This window comes from Toxotes jaculatrix, chromosome 15, assembly GCF_017976425.1.
Source record: "Toxotes jaculatrix isolate fToxJac2 chromosome 15, fToxJac2.pri, whole genome shotgun sequence".
NCBI classification, from domain to species: domain Eukaryota; kingdom Metazoa; phylum Chordata; class Actinopteri; family Toxotidae; genus Toxotes; species Toxotes jaculatrix.
In genome coordinates, this window is record NC_054408.1 from 20868543 (window position 1) to 20886090 (window position 17548).

The 17548-nt window shown below is 40.2% G+C and overlaps 1 protein-coding gene across 9 annotated transcripts in view; it reads right to left on the minus strand.

Moving 5' to 3' along the window:
- Window positions 1-17548, minus strand: part of obsl1b (obscurin like cytoskeletal adaptor 1b) — a 33758-nt gene that overhangs the window by 5769 nt on the left and 10441 nt on the right. For 4 of the 9 annotated variants that reach the window (XM_041056865.1, XM_041056866.1, XM_041056863.1 and 1 more), the window contains 18 exons: window positions 15588-15863; window positions 13918-14193; window positions 12796-13074; window positions 12354-12629; window positions 11866-12141; window positions 10011-10286; window positions 9648-9920; window positions 8572-8847; window positions 8196-8471; window positions 6808-7083; window positions 6445-6720; window positions 6048-6317; window positions 5656-5922; window positions 5251-5520; window positions 4386-4652; window positions 3006-3272; window positions 1625-1737; window positions 1124-1277 (listed from right to left, as the gene is read on the minus strand). In XM_041056865.1, coding sequence (XP_040912799.1) covers window positions 1124-1277; window positions 1625-1737; window positions 3006-3272; window positions 4386-4652; window positions 5251-5520; window positions 5656-5922; window positions 6048-6317; window positions 6445-6720; window positions 6808-7083; window positions 8196-8471; window positions 8572-8847; window positions 9648-9920; window positions 10011-10286; window positions 11866-12141; window positions 12354-12629; window positions 12796-13074; window positions 13918-14193; window positions 15588-15863 — 4644 coding nt within the window. The remainder of the gene's footprint in view (window positions 1-1123; window positions 1278-1624; window positions 1738-3005; window positions 3273-4385; window positions 4653-5250; window positions 5521-5655; window positions 5923-6047; window positions 6318-6444; window positions 6721-6807; window positions 7084-8195; window positions 8472-8571; window positions 8848-9647; window positions 9921-10010; window positions 10287-11865; window positions 12142-12353; window positions 12630-12795; window positions 13075-13917; window positions 14194-15587; window positions 15864-17548) is intronic. The other 5 variants (XM_041056870.1, XM_041056869.1, XM_041056862.1 and 2 more) reach the window with 4 other exon arrangements.

A 17548-nucleotide genomic window follows, 5' to 3' on the forward strand; every position in this document is an offset into this window, starting at 1 on the left:
ATAGATCCATTTACAGCAGCCATTTTGACTCCTCTTATGAGGGAAAGCTCAGGTGGGACTCACTACATGAACAGACACAGTTGTACTAAAGTTTCACTGTGGGCTGTCAGGCAGAATACAAGCAAAGCTAAATTGAGTACATTCTTTTATTTAGTTAATTATGGCTCTGTTATACTTTCCTTTAAGATCGCATCAAAATATTGTAGCGTGCACCCAAACTTTGTGTCAGCAGAACTGGGTGGTGCAAGGTGGCTGTATTTGGAGCGGAAGTCTTAGTTTTCCATTAAAGACATGTGTATCTGATTCTGAGCAATGGCCAGGTGCATTGTTGATTATAGTTAGAATAATTCATGCTGTGCTGTTAGTTAGAAAGTTACTGAGTAAATGAAGAAAGTCCTTGTGTTATTTGTAAGTAAAGGGCCCATAGCTAAGAAGAGTACTTTTTACTGACAGTCAATGTAGCGAGAGTCAGGAAACAGAAAGGGGCTGAGCTACCAGGGCACCTCATAATACAAACTTGTTAACAAAATGAACATTTTAGACTCATGATATAACTTATTTACTTCCAGTTGCATCTACTCTATACTATACTGATAAAAAGTGGCGTGCAAGAAAAGTAACATATGGCTCATGTAGCTTATTCAGCTAATGCCTTTATGGCCTCTCTGTGGCACTGTCTGTTAAGTCTGGGCTTTTAGTGTTTAGGTACTTGGTGATTCCTTGGTGACTCCTTGAACTACATATTGCGTTCATTTTTTTTGTGCAGTTCTGTGGAAACACTGTTAGCATTCTTTAAAGAGTAACTTAGATAACACCCCCTGAAAATCATGTCTTACTTCCAGTGGTTTAACTTTTCACCTTGCTGCAGTGATGTACAGGTGTAGGAACCTGCAACATCACTGTTGGGTGTAGTTACAGGTTCAACAGAGCATATTTCTATGCTATTTCACCTCATATCTAGTCAGAGGTGAAACAGGCTTATAACTTTCAACCAAAGGGGGGCAGCACAACACTGCTTTTCAGCTTGGCTTACTCTTTCAGCCTGTTCAAAGCAATATATCACACTACTGTGAAACTAGTGGCCTTTCTCTGTACTTTATAGAATTTAGACGGCAGACTTTACCATAGACCTCCACAGTGCAGGATGTAGTAGCGTCTCCAGCATCGCAGGTATACACGCCAGAATCACTGACATGAGATTTCATGATCTGAAGAAACCGTTTTCTTCCCATTGCATAAATGCGCAGGTCCTTGCCTGGCTTCACCTCAACTCCATTCTGAAAAGGATTTAAAAAAAAAAAACATTTTGTTTCAAATGTGGTCAATCCAAACAACCCCAAGTGGATGTGATGCATTGTCCAACTGAGTGAATTACAGTTCTTTTTTGTTCCACGCTATGTATATAAACACAGAGTTGACAGATGACACCTCGTTAAAAGTTTGTTTTACTTTATGCTTGAACTCAAAATGTGAATTTTCTAATCCTTGGTGGTTATGACTGAAGTGTCCACATAGATTTTTGCCGTTTGGAAGGAGTCTAGCAATGAGTGTTTGTGATTGGTAAGGTGTCCATCTTGTTTGTTAAGTGCTTGATTATGAGGAATAACAAAAATCCAACACTTGCCTTAATCCATTTTACATCGACGTTGTGTCTTGACAGCTCACATTCAATAGAGATTACTGCTCCTTCAGGGAACTTCTGGTCCTCCAGTTTTCTGAAAATGGCCACTGGGGGCTCTGGTGGAGAAAAAACATGTTTAGTTACGAAACCAAAACTCTGTTCAAATTTCTCCAGAATGCATTGCTGTGCATTGTTAGAGTAGCCTATGTGGTTAAAGGATAGGGTAGCAGTTTTAAAGTCTGTTCTCCAACAAAAGTCAGGTGGACATGTGAACTGTGAAACAGCTTTTGTTTGCTGTAGTCATTCCTCCTGTTCATACAGGCCTTCATGAGATCACTGCCTAACATGCTTTAAATAGAAGAGGTGGATGACAAAGTCCAGTCCTCGCTCTGTGTTAAAATATATCCCAAGGTTTACGTAAAGTGAATGAAACTTCACTCACTAATGTGAGTTAGACAAAAGTGATTATTGTCTTATTGTCTTTTCAGTACAAAATTTCTAGCTTTTTGATACTATTCATCCACTGCATCTTAGGAAGGAAGCACTATCTGAGGAAATGCAAAGAGGGCCTTCTGTATTAGACTCATTTTGGAAAGTAAACAAATAATAACAAGGCTTCAAATATTAGGCTTCAAAATCCTGAAACCTAATAACTTCAGACAAACTGTAGAATGAATTTTTTTTTTTTTTTTTGCACAGAACAAGGGCTGTAGATTTTATTCCCCGTCACTTCCATTGAAACCATGTTTAGAAAGAGTCTCTTAATGGCCAGTATAACAGGAGAAATGATTACTACAAGCACACACACTATGTCACTGTACATATGGGCATGTGAGTATTATTTTTAAAAAATGTGAATTTATTCTTTAAGTTATGTGGACTAATTTACCGCGATGACATGTTCATCCCATTGTCATCCCCAGCGTTTCAACCCCTAGCTCAGAGGGATGATACATACTGAGTGACTTGGCATGAAGCGGATTATTTTACAGCATGAGGTTAAACTATCACCTGACAGAAAAGACAGAACAGGGCTACCACTTTTCATTGGGTCGCGCTGGGCTATTTTGTGTTTGGAACGTGAGCCCGGATAAAGACAACAGTAGCAGAGCCGTCACTCCATTCTATTATCATGCCTCCACTGGCTGGCATTTGATCTAGTCTGAGTGGACCACTTTAGCTACCAGTCTGAGGTCACAACAAAATTAGTACAGTAACATGTTTTGGTAGCACTGCAGTGTACTGTACATGGTTTGTGAGCTGTGAAAATGTGCTCATAATTAATTATTTGGAAGCATTAGTAGATAATGTGTTACTTGTTGACCTTTTTTTTTTTTTCTTAAATCAAACTAACTAAAATTAAAACTTTTTCTAACTGACCTACCCTTCACAACAAGCCTTGCAGATGTCTTCAGATTTTCTACACAGAACATAAAGGTCCCAGTGTCTTCTACTGATAGGTTGGAGATGGTGAGGCTGTGGACTGGTCCTTTGGCACTCATACGGAAGTGATTAGTCGGCTTAAGCTGGATGCCGTTTCTCGTCCAAGTGCCTGGAACATTGGGGTGTGAGAGCTCCACCTCAAAAGAGGCTGTTTCTCTCTCTGTGGTTTTTATGTCCGTCAGTCCCTTCTTGATTGTGATTTTGCGAGCTGTGGAGGAAATTGCAGGACTATGTAAATGAAAACATTGGAGTAATCCAACATCAGACTTTGAGGGTTCTGCACTGAAACACAGACCTCATAGTACAAGTACATCTGGATATTTACTTGTATGAATAAATGAAAATAAATGATAGTTAAACAAAAAGTACATGTGAAAGATCAGCCCCAGTAACAGGCATTTTTTTTTTCCACTTTAACACAGAGCAGACACGGTGTCCATTTTCTGTTGCAGAATGGGCTTGGAGTGTGTTCTGTACACAGCAGTCTGTAGTTAAACAATACACACTGACAAGGTGATATTTTAGTCATTTGAGAACTGGGCTTTATACAAAAGCCAGCTTTGAAACTGCCAACATTTTTCACTTATTCTAACACAGACAAGCATTCCCTGTGGAAAAAAGGGGTGTTTATTTTGGAGACCTGATGACAACAACCTTAGTTTTGAAGGCCAGGGTGTAAATTTAGATGCAATGAGAGGAGATCCAAATTCATAGGAGGTGCCAACAGCAGCCTGAAGTCCTGACTTTCCCCTTCCCACCCACACCAGTGTTGAAAGAACAGCCTTTAATTCACCCACTGGCCTGTGGATCATAGGACTAAGAAATATAAGAAGTATGCTCAAACAAAAACAACCATAAGTACATCTTAATCACTACAAGATGCCAATTTTATAGCGTGTCAAGCTTGCTATGTTTGAGAAATTTATGTGGTGCTTATTGATATAGGAGATTTTTACTTTGTTGGCAAAACGTAATGCCAGTCCTTGGATAACAGCACCTTAACTTGCTATTCATCATGCACGTCCTTTACACTCTGATCTGCTTTGCCTTTGATGCGGGTAATGAAATCATCGGGGCTTTATTGATCCTTTGTCAATACAGAAACCCCGGTCTGAGCGTCAGCTTGGTCTGTCACCTGTTGGTTGCCATCGTGTTCCAGTGCAAGTGCCATCCTGGTCCCCAGTCACTCAAATTACTCTTACTCAGTTAATTGAGCTTTGCCTTCATAACAAGCACTGATGGAGGGTGTGCAGGAGGTGGACCCGTCGGCAACGGCGGTAAACAAACAAGAACAGCATAGTGAGAACACGTGCACACTCACGTTCCACTGTTAGCTGGGCTTGCGTGCGGTCGTGGAGGGTCTCACAGCTGTAGGTGCCCCGGTCAGACACGGCCAGTTTGTGTATGGTGAGACTGTGTTTTTGGCCCTTGTGCTTCAGGGTGTACTTGGCTTCAGGGTGGATCAGCACCCCTTGCCTCATCCACTGCACCTCCCCCGAATCCAGACTCACCTCCACCTCTAGAACTGCCTCACCGTACTCTTCAGCAACAACTGGTGCCATTTTCTTGGTGAACAGCACCTGTTGCTCTTAAAATGCATACAGGGAATTACAAGATAGCAGCATTTATCATGTCAATGCTTTATACATTTTCATATGATCACATTGTATTTTTGAGTGCCTTGTTGATTCCGCATTACAATACTCTGAACCCACACCCAGATAGAGCGAAATCCAATAAAGACCCGTGAGATTCAGCACAGTTACATTGCAAGTTCAGGCACAGAGAGCAAGCAGAAAGCTTGGAGGAGCCTTGCCCCCTGCAGTGTCACACACGCCAAAACCACTGAGCCACTTGTCTCTGTCAGTTACCAGAGGAATTCTAACAGGAGAAGCTGCTAAGCACTAACCGTCAAAGACGCCTCGAACAATTTCAACTGGTCTGAAAGGGTCGTTATTTATCGTATATGCTCATGTGGTACTAATAGTGCACAGGCATTTAATCTCTCTTACTTTTTATGTTCACATTCACTCCAGTATCGTTGAAAGTGTCTTATAGTTTAAAATATGGTGATAAATACCAAAGAGAGCGGAGGCTACTGAACTATCGTTAAATGTTGTAACTTCTGTGATTCATTGAGACAAATATTTATAATTATAGTGTCAATGGATAGGTCAAGAACTCACCTTGAACCTGGAGCTCCGCTTCTGATATCAGCCCCTCTGCATCAGCTGTCACTCTGCTGCTATCTGAAACCATGCAGTTGTGGATGCAGAGCATGTGGCATAGTCCATTGCTTGAAATGACAGTCCGCTCATTCAGAGCTACTTGCTTGCCATTTAAGCGCCACACCAGCTGAGTGTCCTCTGGTGAAACCACACACTTAAATACTGCATCTTCTCCCTCACAGACCGTGATGTTACGAAGCTCCGCTATGAACTCGACAACACGGGGAGCTGAAGGCAAAGCATTCAGCCAAATTAGATTTGTCTTAAATGTTAAGATGGCACATTGACTATTTAAAAAAAAAACAACTAATACATAATTTCTCTCTCTGAACTGCCTTGATGGAAGATTTTTAATGTACTTACATTCTACAGTGACAGTAGCTGAGGTCCTGTCATCTGTGGATTCACAGGCATATTCTCCAGCATCTTCTTCCACTATTTGTTGGATGGTGAAGCTTCGCTCTCGACCTTGTGCCCGTATTGTGTGCCGGCGGCTTGGAGAGATCTCCTGGCCATCTTTTAACCACTGCACATCTCCTTTTGGCTTGTTGATTTCACATCGTAGTGTAAGGCTGCTGCCCTTCAGAGACACAATATTCTCCAATGGTCTGATAAATTTCACCTTCATTTCTGAGGAAAAGATTAATCAAGAAGAAGAAGAGAAATATTATTTCAGAGGTTTTAACTTTTTTTTATGATCAAATGTTTTCTAGGGAATAAAGGTCACAGTTTGATTAGCACTGCCAAATTCTTACCTTTGACTAAAAGACTGAAATACATCTCATCTGTGTTTACGTCACAAACATATTCTCCAGAATCTGACAGCTGCAGGGGATTAATGGTGAGCTTGTGGGTATTACCCTCACTGGAAATGTGAATGTTGTCCTCGTTCAATAGTTGGCCATCTTTCAGCCACCGAACATTAGCTCTTTCACGGCTCACAATGGCATACAGTGTAACGCTCTCATTTTCATAGGCTGAGATGCTATTACTCGCTTTTTTATTCACAAACTTGGCCGGTGGCTCTGAGGAAAGTTGGATTTCAAAGAAGTTGCTTATGAACTCCATTTGCTAACCTAAAACATTAAGTTCATCAAACAGAAACTACAGGAATGAAATCTGAAACCTGTTCCAGAATCACTTTAATCTTACCTTGCACCTCAACAATTGTTATTAATTTGTCATCGATGGCATCGCAAATGTATTCTCCAGAGTCTGTGGGCTGAAGTCCAGAGAGAACAAGCTTTCTCACTACGTCATAGCTGTCAATTTTTATACGAGTATCTGGTTTCAGTATCTCGCCATTCCATAACCACTGAACAGTGGCATTGGGCCGAGACACCTCACACTCCAAAATAAGGTCATCTCCTGCTACCAGGATATGATGCTCCGGGTGGCCTGAGTTTCCAATGATCTGCACTGGAGGCTCTGAGCATAAAAGACACAGTACCAGTTATTGTTCTCCTGAGTGGCGCAAAGACAGAAAGCATATAGATCGCTTAAGAATATGATTACCTTTGACAGTGATATGGAAGACCATCTTATCATCCACTGCATCACAAGTGTACTCTCCAGAATCTTGGAACCCAGCATTTAGGACAACCAGTGATCGGAAAACGCCTTGTTCCTCACTACAATACTTCTCTGTGTCATCAATTAGCTGATTATCTTTGTACCAACTGACGGAGGCATTGGATCTTGAGAGTTCACACACAAGAATAATGTCATCTGACACTAAGAACTGCTTTTCTGTTTTTGCACCGGTTTTTCCAAGAATTTTTACAGGCAATTCTGAAAATGGACAAGAGGAGAATTTCTATTGGAACAGAATAATATTTTGTAGGGATGCACCGAATTGTCGGCCACCGAAAATGGCCCAAAAGTGCATTTTCGGTTTCCGGCCGAAAGACTTTTATCACCGAAACAGGATGTTGTGATGACGCAAGCGAAAACCAGCCAGTACGAGCGTGTCTGGAAAGGCCAACATGTCCGCGGTGTGGACGGATTTCAGTAAATCTGAGAAAGACACACGGATAGCGATTTGCAAAACGTATTGTCGAAATTTCAAGAGGGAGCGCATCTTCAAAGAATTCCTCCACGTCGGGTTTGATTTACACCTGAAATCCAAACGTCTCGATCGCTGTGCGGAATATGAGAGGAATGCAGCGCAGAAAAGGAAAATCCCGCCGAACACGCCCACTCCGTCTGTGGCGGACGTTTGAAAAGGCAAGGAAGTTTAAAACTTAAAGCGCTGCAACTCTTGGTGCATTTGTTGTTATTAAAGGCATACGGTTAACATATGGACTATGGCAAACTTTGTTTTGATACACTTTTATGTTGTAGGCCTACAGCGAAAAATTTAAAATGCACTTGACTTATATGCACTTTGTGTTTTTATGAGAGAACATATTTCATTTTACAATCTTGTTTAAATTGATTTATTCTTTGAAACATTCATATTAATTTATGTAATCGCAATTCCTTCTAATTTTAATGAGGTTAGTACACAGTCATAGCCATAAATGCAATGGTACTAATAATTGGCAAAATAATTTCTTTCTGTGTTTCGGTTTCGGCGAAGAATTTTCTTTTCGGTGCATCCCTAATATTTTGTATTTGTTTAAAGCAAAAAAAAAAAAAGTTTATTTTTCATACCAATGGGACCCGAGGCCTATTGCTATGAAAAAGATATTGTAATATTTGCATATTTACAGTCCTACTTATTTCATCTTGGTTTCTGAGAAATCATGTTTTGTCTAAATAGCACAGTTCCTGGGCATTGCTACAAAGAAGAAGCCAGTATGACAGGGAATTTCAAAATATCATCTTTTGTGACCTTGAGTGCTTTGCAGCGTAGCATTTTAGGACATATCTGATTTATGCCTTTAAGTGCCATAACTTACCTTGGACTGTTACATGGAAATCCATCACATCGTCCTTGGCATCACAGACATATTGCCCAGCATCTTCCACTGTTAGAGAGTGAATGGTTAACTGACGCATGACACCATCCTCAAGGATTGTGATGTTTCTGGAGTCTTCTACTTCTTCCCCATTTTTCTTCCAGGAGACCTCAGCATTTGCTCTCGAAACTTCACAGTCTAGAACCAGAGTTTCCCCAGCTACTTTCTCTACTCTACTTGCCATCTTCCTGGGACGTATAAAGCGAACAGGAGGCTCTGTGTATAAAGAAATTTTTGTGTTAGAAATGGATAAATACTGACTCAGCAACCCATTTCGTGGACCTATATTTTCCTCACTCTTTAGTATTTTTTTTACCTGCTATGTTTACAAAGAACGTCATGGAATCATCTGCTGTGTCGCATACATATTCTGCTGAATCTTTGACAGTAGTTTCGGGTATAATAAGTCTTCTGTAGACACCATCCACCTCTAGAATAAGGTTGTCATTCTCCTCCACTTCGAGTCCGTCTCGATACCAGCGCACCACCGCATTGGGCCGTGAGATCTCACAGCTCAGTACCATCCTTTCAGAGGTTTGCTGGCACAGTTCCATTTGTGACTGACTTGGGGATACAATTCGCACTGGAGGTTCTGGAAATGGACATTTTAACCCAACTTATGCATTGCTCATTAGTTTAATGAATGCTACAAGAAATCTGCACTAGCATCTAAGTGTCAAGCTGATACATTGTAGTCCAAATCACAAGCCATTTGCAATTTTCAACAAAAATCGTGGGCAAAATGCTTTAAATGGCATCTACAACCCTTGCAGGAAACTTTTTTGATACACCTTTGATCCTGGATGAATCATTTAATACCTAACATTGGCTGTGTTAAAGGCATCAGTATGCTTAAGCGTTTGTCAGATCATCAAACAATGACTCAGTCTCTCCCCTGACACCTTTCCAGTGTTGGAACTCGAAGGCTGCATTGAAAATATTTGTAACTTTACAAAACTGACAGCCCATCAAGCATGCCCAATTGATGTAGCGTAGGCCAGATGTGTGGATGTAATAAAGTAGAAGAATTTGAACTTCATTTGAAGTTGTCACTCAAGCTGTCTTTTTTTTCACTTCTCACATAACCATTACCCTTTGTGTTTACAACTGAGAACAGTTTTCTTTGAGAGGTGGTCCAAAAGTGTGTATCATTTGTACAGTTCACACATTTGCCTTCAGACATGTTCAGATTAAACTTTGCATAAACTTGTTCATTTGAAGCATACTGATGCCTTAAATACCATGATCTACACATTGTGTGTTTAACTGTTACAAAACTGAGACACCTACACATTTACATACATACAGAGAAGTTCAAAAGTATGACACCACTTTCACAAAAAGGGATATCAGACTTCTGAACCCCACTGTATGTTGTATCAGAGATATTACCTGTAATACTAAGGTGAAAGAATATGGAATCATCAGCTGTATCACAGACATATTCTCCAGAATCCTCCACTCCACTAGACAGGATCTTCAGTCGTCGATAAGGGCCTTCGATCTTGAGCTTTATGTTCTCACTCTCTTGCAACTTTTGGCCGTCTTTGTACCAGCTGACAACACCATTGGGACGAGACAATTCACAGCTCAGAATAATTTCATCAGGGACATGACGGTCAAGGTAGACGTCCTCCTTAGGGTAGATTATCATCACCGGAGGTTCTTGGGAAGAAGAAAATAAGAAAATGAAACATCTTTACATTCTTCACATTTTTGGTGCCTTTTTTATCGAAAGTATTTTTCTTTTATTACCTCGGATGTTAACTTTGAAGATTAAAACATTGTCTCCTGCGCGGCACGTGTATGTGCCTGTGTCGGACAGTTGGGCTGAATGTATCGTCAGACTTCTTTTGGTGCCCTCTGCTTGCATTGTAACGTTATCGCTTGGTTGCATTTCAGTTCCGTCTTTGTACCACTGGACAACACCATCAGTCCTTGATACCTCGCATGACAAAACAAGCTGCTCTTTTTCCACAACACTCTTGAAAAGGTCCTCCTCTGGGATATCAGCAAATGTCACTGGTGGTGCTGCATAAAACAATGCACAGAAGAAGTAAGCTGTTGACTGAAAGTAGCATTTGTTGTTTATGCTCATGCATTCAGTAGCTGTAAGGTCAGGTTTTCACATATTAAACATGCTGATTTCAAGCCTTGCTATCTAGAAGACAACTCATTGTAGACATCATAATCATCAGTGGGTGTTAATCCACTTTTGAAGCAAACTAAAAAAAGTTAATTAAAGCAGTGCACTGATGTAATGCAACTATGGGTGTGCTGTGGGGAAAGAAAACAGCAAACTCATCAAAATACATGCTATTTTTTCAGACACTGGTCTCAAATGTGAAGCATGTTTATGAAACACAACTAAATGTTTAATGAAATTAGGACAGAAGGAAATTAGCCATGGTGGATGTGATGATTACGTTTTGCTTCCTTCTTAGATATTAGAGGACATGAAGGTGTGTAGGACTCCACAGTGACATCTTGCCAAGAAAGAGCTAAGCATATCACCTTTCACCTCCACACAGAAATCGTTGAAATCTGAATGATCATCAGTTTTACAACTGTACACCCCAGAGTATGAAGATGTGGCCGACTTCATAACCAGTGTCCTCTTATTGCCCCCTGAATCGATGTTTATTCCAGATTTTGGCAAGAGTTTTATTCCATCCTCATACCAGCAGGTCTGGCTTGCAGGGTCTGAGATCTCACACTGCAGTTTGTTCAGGTTGCCTGCTTCAACAGACTTGTTCCTCTCAGCCTCTGGAACAGCTGAGAATCAAACCGGTGCTATAGGAATTTCAATTCATTGAACAGCAACCAGATAGTAATCAGATTTGCTATGCTATGTGACATACATGGATTTGCAGGTAAGGGCTGTAAAGTTTGACATTTGGCTCCAGATTGAGCAGAAGATGTAAAAATTGTTTGGTATAACAAAGTTTTGACCATGAGATCACTCTGTTACACATGCAGTCAGTGAGGCAGTCTAAAGGTTGTAAGTTTGTACATTTACAGTATGTAATGACTTTTAGATGTTAAATGTTTTTTTGATCTGTTTGCTTTCAGACTTCCTGCTGGCCATAATGCTCTAATGCAGACCAGTGGGTCTGCATCATGTGCAATTCATCCTTCATAAGTATCGCCAGAGTCACACAGTGGCATTCACAACAGTCTGCCCTGCATCCTGCAGCAAGTTTGACACAGTCAGAAATTGGGAGTAATGTAGCTGGACTGGGCAGTGTTTGTTTTGTTTTTTTCTTTGAAAAAGCTGTCGACACAAGACTGACATAGTATGACCATGTAAAGTTATGCCAAACATTTTGCCTATGTACACATCCAGCAGACAGAGCAAATGCGGAATTTAGAATTGTGTTTGTGTGTCGTTTAGTGCTGGGTAGGTAGTGTACTATCTGTTTATCAGAGCTTTTTTTACCTGAAATAAACTGGACTGTCAGAAAACTCATAAAAAGTACATAATTAAATATTAGTACACCTTATCTTGGAATATTATAAAATAAAACGTTGGAAGCCTAGGTTGGTCTAGTAGCCAAGCATTAATTCAGAAATTAGTGATTCTGACAAAGCTCAAAAATACTTAGATCACCTGCAACATCCACCTTGAATTCTATATGGTCATCTGCGGCCTCACAGCTGTACCGCCCAGAGTGTCTGAATTCTGCTGATTGAATGACCAGTGCTCTCAGATTTTCTCTGCTTTGGATTTCATATTCACTCTTTGGAAGTAGCTGTTCTCCATCCTTGTGCCAATAGACTTGGGCAGTTGGCTCTGAGACTTCACACTGCAGCTTAATTGGGCAGCCTGCCTCAACAAATGTGTTTCTTGCAACCTCTGGGAGTGCTGAAAACCTCACTGGAGTAGCTGGAGGGTATTATAAGAGTAATGCAGAACACTATTGTTAAGATGTCAGAGTATCATTTAACAAGCAGGTAACATTTTGGTTATCCAGAATTTCTTTAAGAGTTTTGTCAAGAGTAGTGTGCAGAGTATGTTTAGAGGTAATTAAGTAAATGCTAAAATGTTTGTCTCACACCTGGGAGCTCATTAATTCAAACTGAGTACAAGAAAATCACCTTCGACATCCACATGGAATATCACAGCATCGTCAGCGAGGCTACAGCTGTAGAGGCCAAAGTCTGAGGACTTGGCAGAGTGAATCATTAATTTTCGGAAGCTGCCGTCTCTTTTCATATCAAGGCCTGTTTTGCAAAAAAGCTCCACCCCATCTTTAAACCAGGAAACCTGGGCAACAGGATCTGAGACCTCACACTGGAGAATAATTGGACAACCAATTGCAATCATCTTGTATTTTTCAGACAGGGGGATTGGCATGATCTGTGGCGATCGGCCTAAGAGAAGGAAATGACAAAGGTTTTGGATAAGAGGTCACTAACATTGGACAGAACATGCTGCCCAGCCAGTAATACCATGCTCTCATGGACATTCAAATCCACTCACACCATAGAATAAGATGGGCGTGTTACGTATGGTAAGAAGATAGTAGTAATAAATCACCTTTTACTTCCACTTTAAATATGATGGTGTCATCTGATGTTGAGCATTCATAGGTGCCACTGTGTATGTTTTCAGCTGAATAGATGAGTAACGTCCTTGTTAGACCATCTGACTGTATCTCCACATTGTTTTGCGGCAGGAGTTTCATCCCGTCCTTGTACCAGTCGACATGAGCAGAAGGATCATGCGAGAGTTCACAGCTGAGGACAATGGGAGTGCCTTCCTGGATGGATTTGTTCCTGTCAGCCTCTTGAAGATCTGAGAACTTCACAGGTAGTGCTATAGGTTTAAGATATTTCAAAAAGAGTATCTTAATAAGCTTCATAAAGTTAATTTCCTGATGTAAAGAGATGTCCAATTTGCTGTATATTCAGCAGTATGCTTCAAGATAGCAACTGAAATTTAGCCAAAGCAAACAGATGGCAAAATTACTTCACAACAAAGCACATTTGACAAAACAACTTACATATAACGACTGACATAACAAAGACAATACATGACAAAAAATGATTTGAAGGCATAAAAGATCAAGAATCTAGTTGTGAAATTTCAGAGTTATCCAAAGGAATTGTACACCGACATAGAAAAACACAGACAAATATAAACACAAACAAGAAAATAACAAAGTGTTTGTTTATGGTAAAGGAACAGTATTCAGTTAGTGTCTTTAAATAAAAAGAAAGAAATGCTAGCTTTCTGAAGTTATGGGACATGCATATCAGGAAGCTGCATTGTGAAGTTGGATGTTTAATAACATGTTTGGGGAGAAGATTATTCATTTCTATATATATTATTTATTTTAATGTTTGTTAAGTTTGAAAAATGTGTCACCAAATTGTTTTTCTTTAAGCTGACATCACATGTGATGACAAATTAAATTAGCAAATTTAATGACAAATTGAATTAGCAAATTGAAATGTATTTAAATTTTGCCTCTGTTATATTGACAGTAACCATTATTTCAAACCGATTGCATTAGGTTTTTAGAAAAGTAGTTGACCAAGTTAAAATGACCATTTTCTGTTAAGCGATTAGACAAACGTGACTTATTCAACCTAACTGCAGTTACAGTTAGCTGGGGGTGCAAGACAGTGAAAGCACTACAGAGTTTCTGAGCATCACCTTTTACTTCCACAGCGAACTGAATGTCATCATCCTTTGACTCACAACGGTATACGCCAGTGTGAGCCTGCTCTGCTGATGGGACAACTAGACTCCTCAAATTTCCCTCTGACTGGAAGTCTATTCCACTTTGAGGTAGGAGCTTTGTTCCATCCTTGTACCAACAGACTTGTCCACTGGGGTCTGACAACTCACACTGTAGAGCAATAGGACAGCCCGCCATGACTGTCTTTTTCTGGTCAGCCTCAGATATGGCTGAAAACTTCAGAAGTGGAGCTACAGGATTGAATATAAAATAGAATTGGTCAATAAAACATGTAGTGTTGTTAACCAGATGAAGCAAAGCACAATCCTGAAACTAAAGCCTTCAGCTTTCAACTGACTGTCTTCATGGAATTATGGTTCTATACAACTAAGGTTTTGTGTTGCTGACTGGATTATCTTCAGTAGCAATGTATTTTTTTAAATGAATAAAGCTCTACATTTATTAACAGAAGCAAAGTAGTAGTGTGGATGGTGGGCGTAAAAACACACAACTGTCACACCACAGACTGGGGTTCATGAATTAATGAATGGGACAAATGAAACCCAGACAACCTGACAGATCCCATTCTATTTTTTCTACCCTGTTGATGTGGCTGTGAAAGACATTAGGGTCAAAATATCAGAATGTGCCAAAACTGCATGTGTGTTCTGCTAGGGACTTCACAAATAATTTCTCCATTAAGAGGGTTTTAAGCCTTGAAGAGAGAGATACTGTATCTTTGAGGCATATTTATTTGATTGACAGGAGTCAATCACATGCCATAGAAGTCTATCGCTTATTCACGCTACAGTCAGCTCCTCTCACCTCTACCAAAAAATTCCATATTCTATCTTTTTTGAAAACATGTTCTATGTGTATATTATGAGAGTGGCCACCTTCATTTGTTCTTAACCATTTTAACAAGGCTGTATTACTTGGGTCCATTCCTCATATTTATTTGTACTAAATGAATAGTAACCTAGTAGTTTTATAACACTTAAAACACATTACATAACAGAATTATTACTAAATGATAAAATGTAAACAAAAATGCAACATTGCGTGAGTGAGAGCTTATCTCTTTAACAAATAAAAGACATTGCAAGATAGCTAACTAGCTACTCCCAGACATGAAAAAGGAGAAGCAAATAGGGCCACGCAGTCTAAGGTAAGGTTTTTCCATGCCTAAATGATTAGATAAGTGCAGGTGTTCATTACTTTAATAGGTAGGTAGGGTTTGAGTCAAGGACTTGCTGTATCTAAGGGTATTTTGATTCAGATGAAGAATGGAGCTAGAGAGCAAATATCCCGCAATTTTTTTACCTGCTGCCGAGCAGCCGCTTGTAGTTCTTTGTTATGTGATTGCTGCTATGTTACTAAAATGCTCATACCCTGTGATTTTGGTGTGCACATCAATGCATCACACAGCTGAGATTGCTTATTCTATTCATTACAGTAAACTGATGTTATCCAAATAGCTTTTGCTAAGGTTTTGTCTCTATAAAAAACTATAAACCTGTCTACTTTAGGTTGATTCTGTTCAACCAAGGTAATAAAATTAGAACTATCAACAAAGCAAAACATTTGGATGCACTTTACGCACATTAAAATCTATTTGCAGAACAGATGAAAACACTTTTGTCACCTTTTACATCCACATGAAACTGCACTGCATCATCTGTTGTCTTGCAGCTGTAAACCCCTGCATGAGACAGCATCACGGATGGGAAAGCCAGTGTTCTTATGGAACCCTCTGCCACCATGTCTTGGCCAGCTGCTTCACGTAGTTTTACTCCATCCTTGTACCAAGTAACTTGAGCGTTAGGGTCTGATATCTCACATCGCAGTACTATGGGTTGGCCAGCTTCAACAGACTTGTTCCTCTCAGCCTCACAAAGTGTTGTAATTGTCACTGGCGGAGCTGGGGATGTTTGAGGTAACATCAAGAGAAAATTGGATCACCATGACTGAGTACGATAAAAATGATGCTTTCAAACAACAGAAGAGACAAATCTCAGATCAAGATTAGTCATGCCAATAAATCTTAAGAGTTAAAATAAATCATTATAAAAGATATGTCTTCGTGTTATATTAGTAATCTAACAAACTATCTTTGGTTAGACTTGAGAGAACTTAGCATTCAAGTTAGAATTTGAAGCTAATGTATTTACTCTTTTCCCTGTTTTTAATATTCTTCACAGACCACCCAAGCTCAAAGTTTTACTAAAGGTTTTAGTATGAACAAAATCAAGTAAATAAATTGTCAAGATGTCAAGGATTGCAAAAAAGCAATCTCTTCATTTTACACAATGTCAACATTGTGCCCGTCCATTTTTTTTTTAAATAATGCTAACCATTTAAATCACCTTCAACAGCCACCTTATTTGCAATGACACTGTCACTCCAGTGACTGTCACATGACCTTGATAGATAGATCTCTTCTGACTTGACCGTAGATGCCTGCTTGATATAGTAAGTCTCTGCAAACTGAGTAGATGATCTTTGCCCAGAGTTAACTGTGCTGTCTACTCGGTCTTCTGTGGCCTCCGTGGTGTGACAATGCTCTGCTTGGACTGGTGCGGCCTGCATGGACTGATACAGCACATCTGAATGGTTAGGTAATGCTTGTCCTGTGTGATAGCGGTCATCCAGTCTGACATGTGCAAACTGTTGTAAGTTGTAATGATCCCCTGGTTGGACAGTTTCTACCTCTTTAGAGTCATACAGGTCCAACGGCTGAGGAGATGTAGTGTTAGAAAAGTCACTGAACCTCTCTGAGTGGACAGTTGAGAGCTGTAGGGGTCTGCTTAACTCCTCTGACTGGTCAGTTGCAGTCCATAAGGACTTACAGGAGCCCTCTGAATGGACAGTTTCAGTTTGTAAGCAATCAAGAGGCTTATCTGGCAGGACAGCTGGCATCTGTATGGACCTACAGAGCTCCTCTGATTGGACAGTTGCACTCTGTAAGGATTTAAAAGGCTCCTTTGTCTGGACAGTTGCAGAATATAAGGATGTAAAGGGCTCCTCTGATTGGGTAGTTGCAGTCTGTACAGATGTAAAGGGCTCCTCTGACTGGACAGCTGTGGTATATAAGGATGTAAAGGGCTCCTCTGATTGGACAGTTGTGGCATGTAAGGATGCAAAGGGCTCCTCTGTGGTTTTTAAGGAGTTACAGCGCTTGTCTGATTTGACTGTTGAAATCTTTAAGTGGTTAGTAAGGTGTTCTGACTGAGTGGTTGAAGTCTGTAGGGGACTCCCTAGCTCTGACTGGTCATTTGGCGTCTGTATTGAGCTATGTAGCTCCTCTGGTTCCACAGTTGCAGTTTGTAGAAAATTACAAGACTCATCTGTTTGGACAGCTGTCTGCAGGGCATTATCAAACTCTTCAGATGGACCTTCCGCATGCTGTATATAGTAAGTGAATTCCTCACCTTGTGATTCTGTGGACTGTTTAGTGTAATGGTGTGTGTCAGATTGCACTATTGTTGGATTTGCAGAGTTACAGTGAACTGGAGGTTGTCCATTCATTGTTTGTCGATTGTCGGAGAGCTCCTTTGGCTGTTTAGTGGTAATCCAGTCAGTCGTGTATTCATATGTTGACTGAGA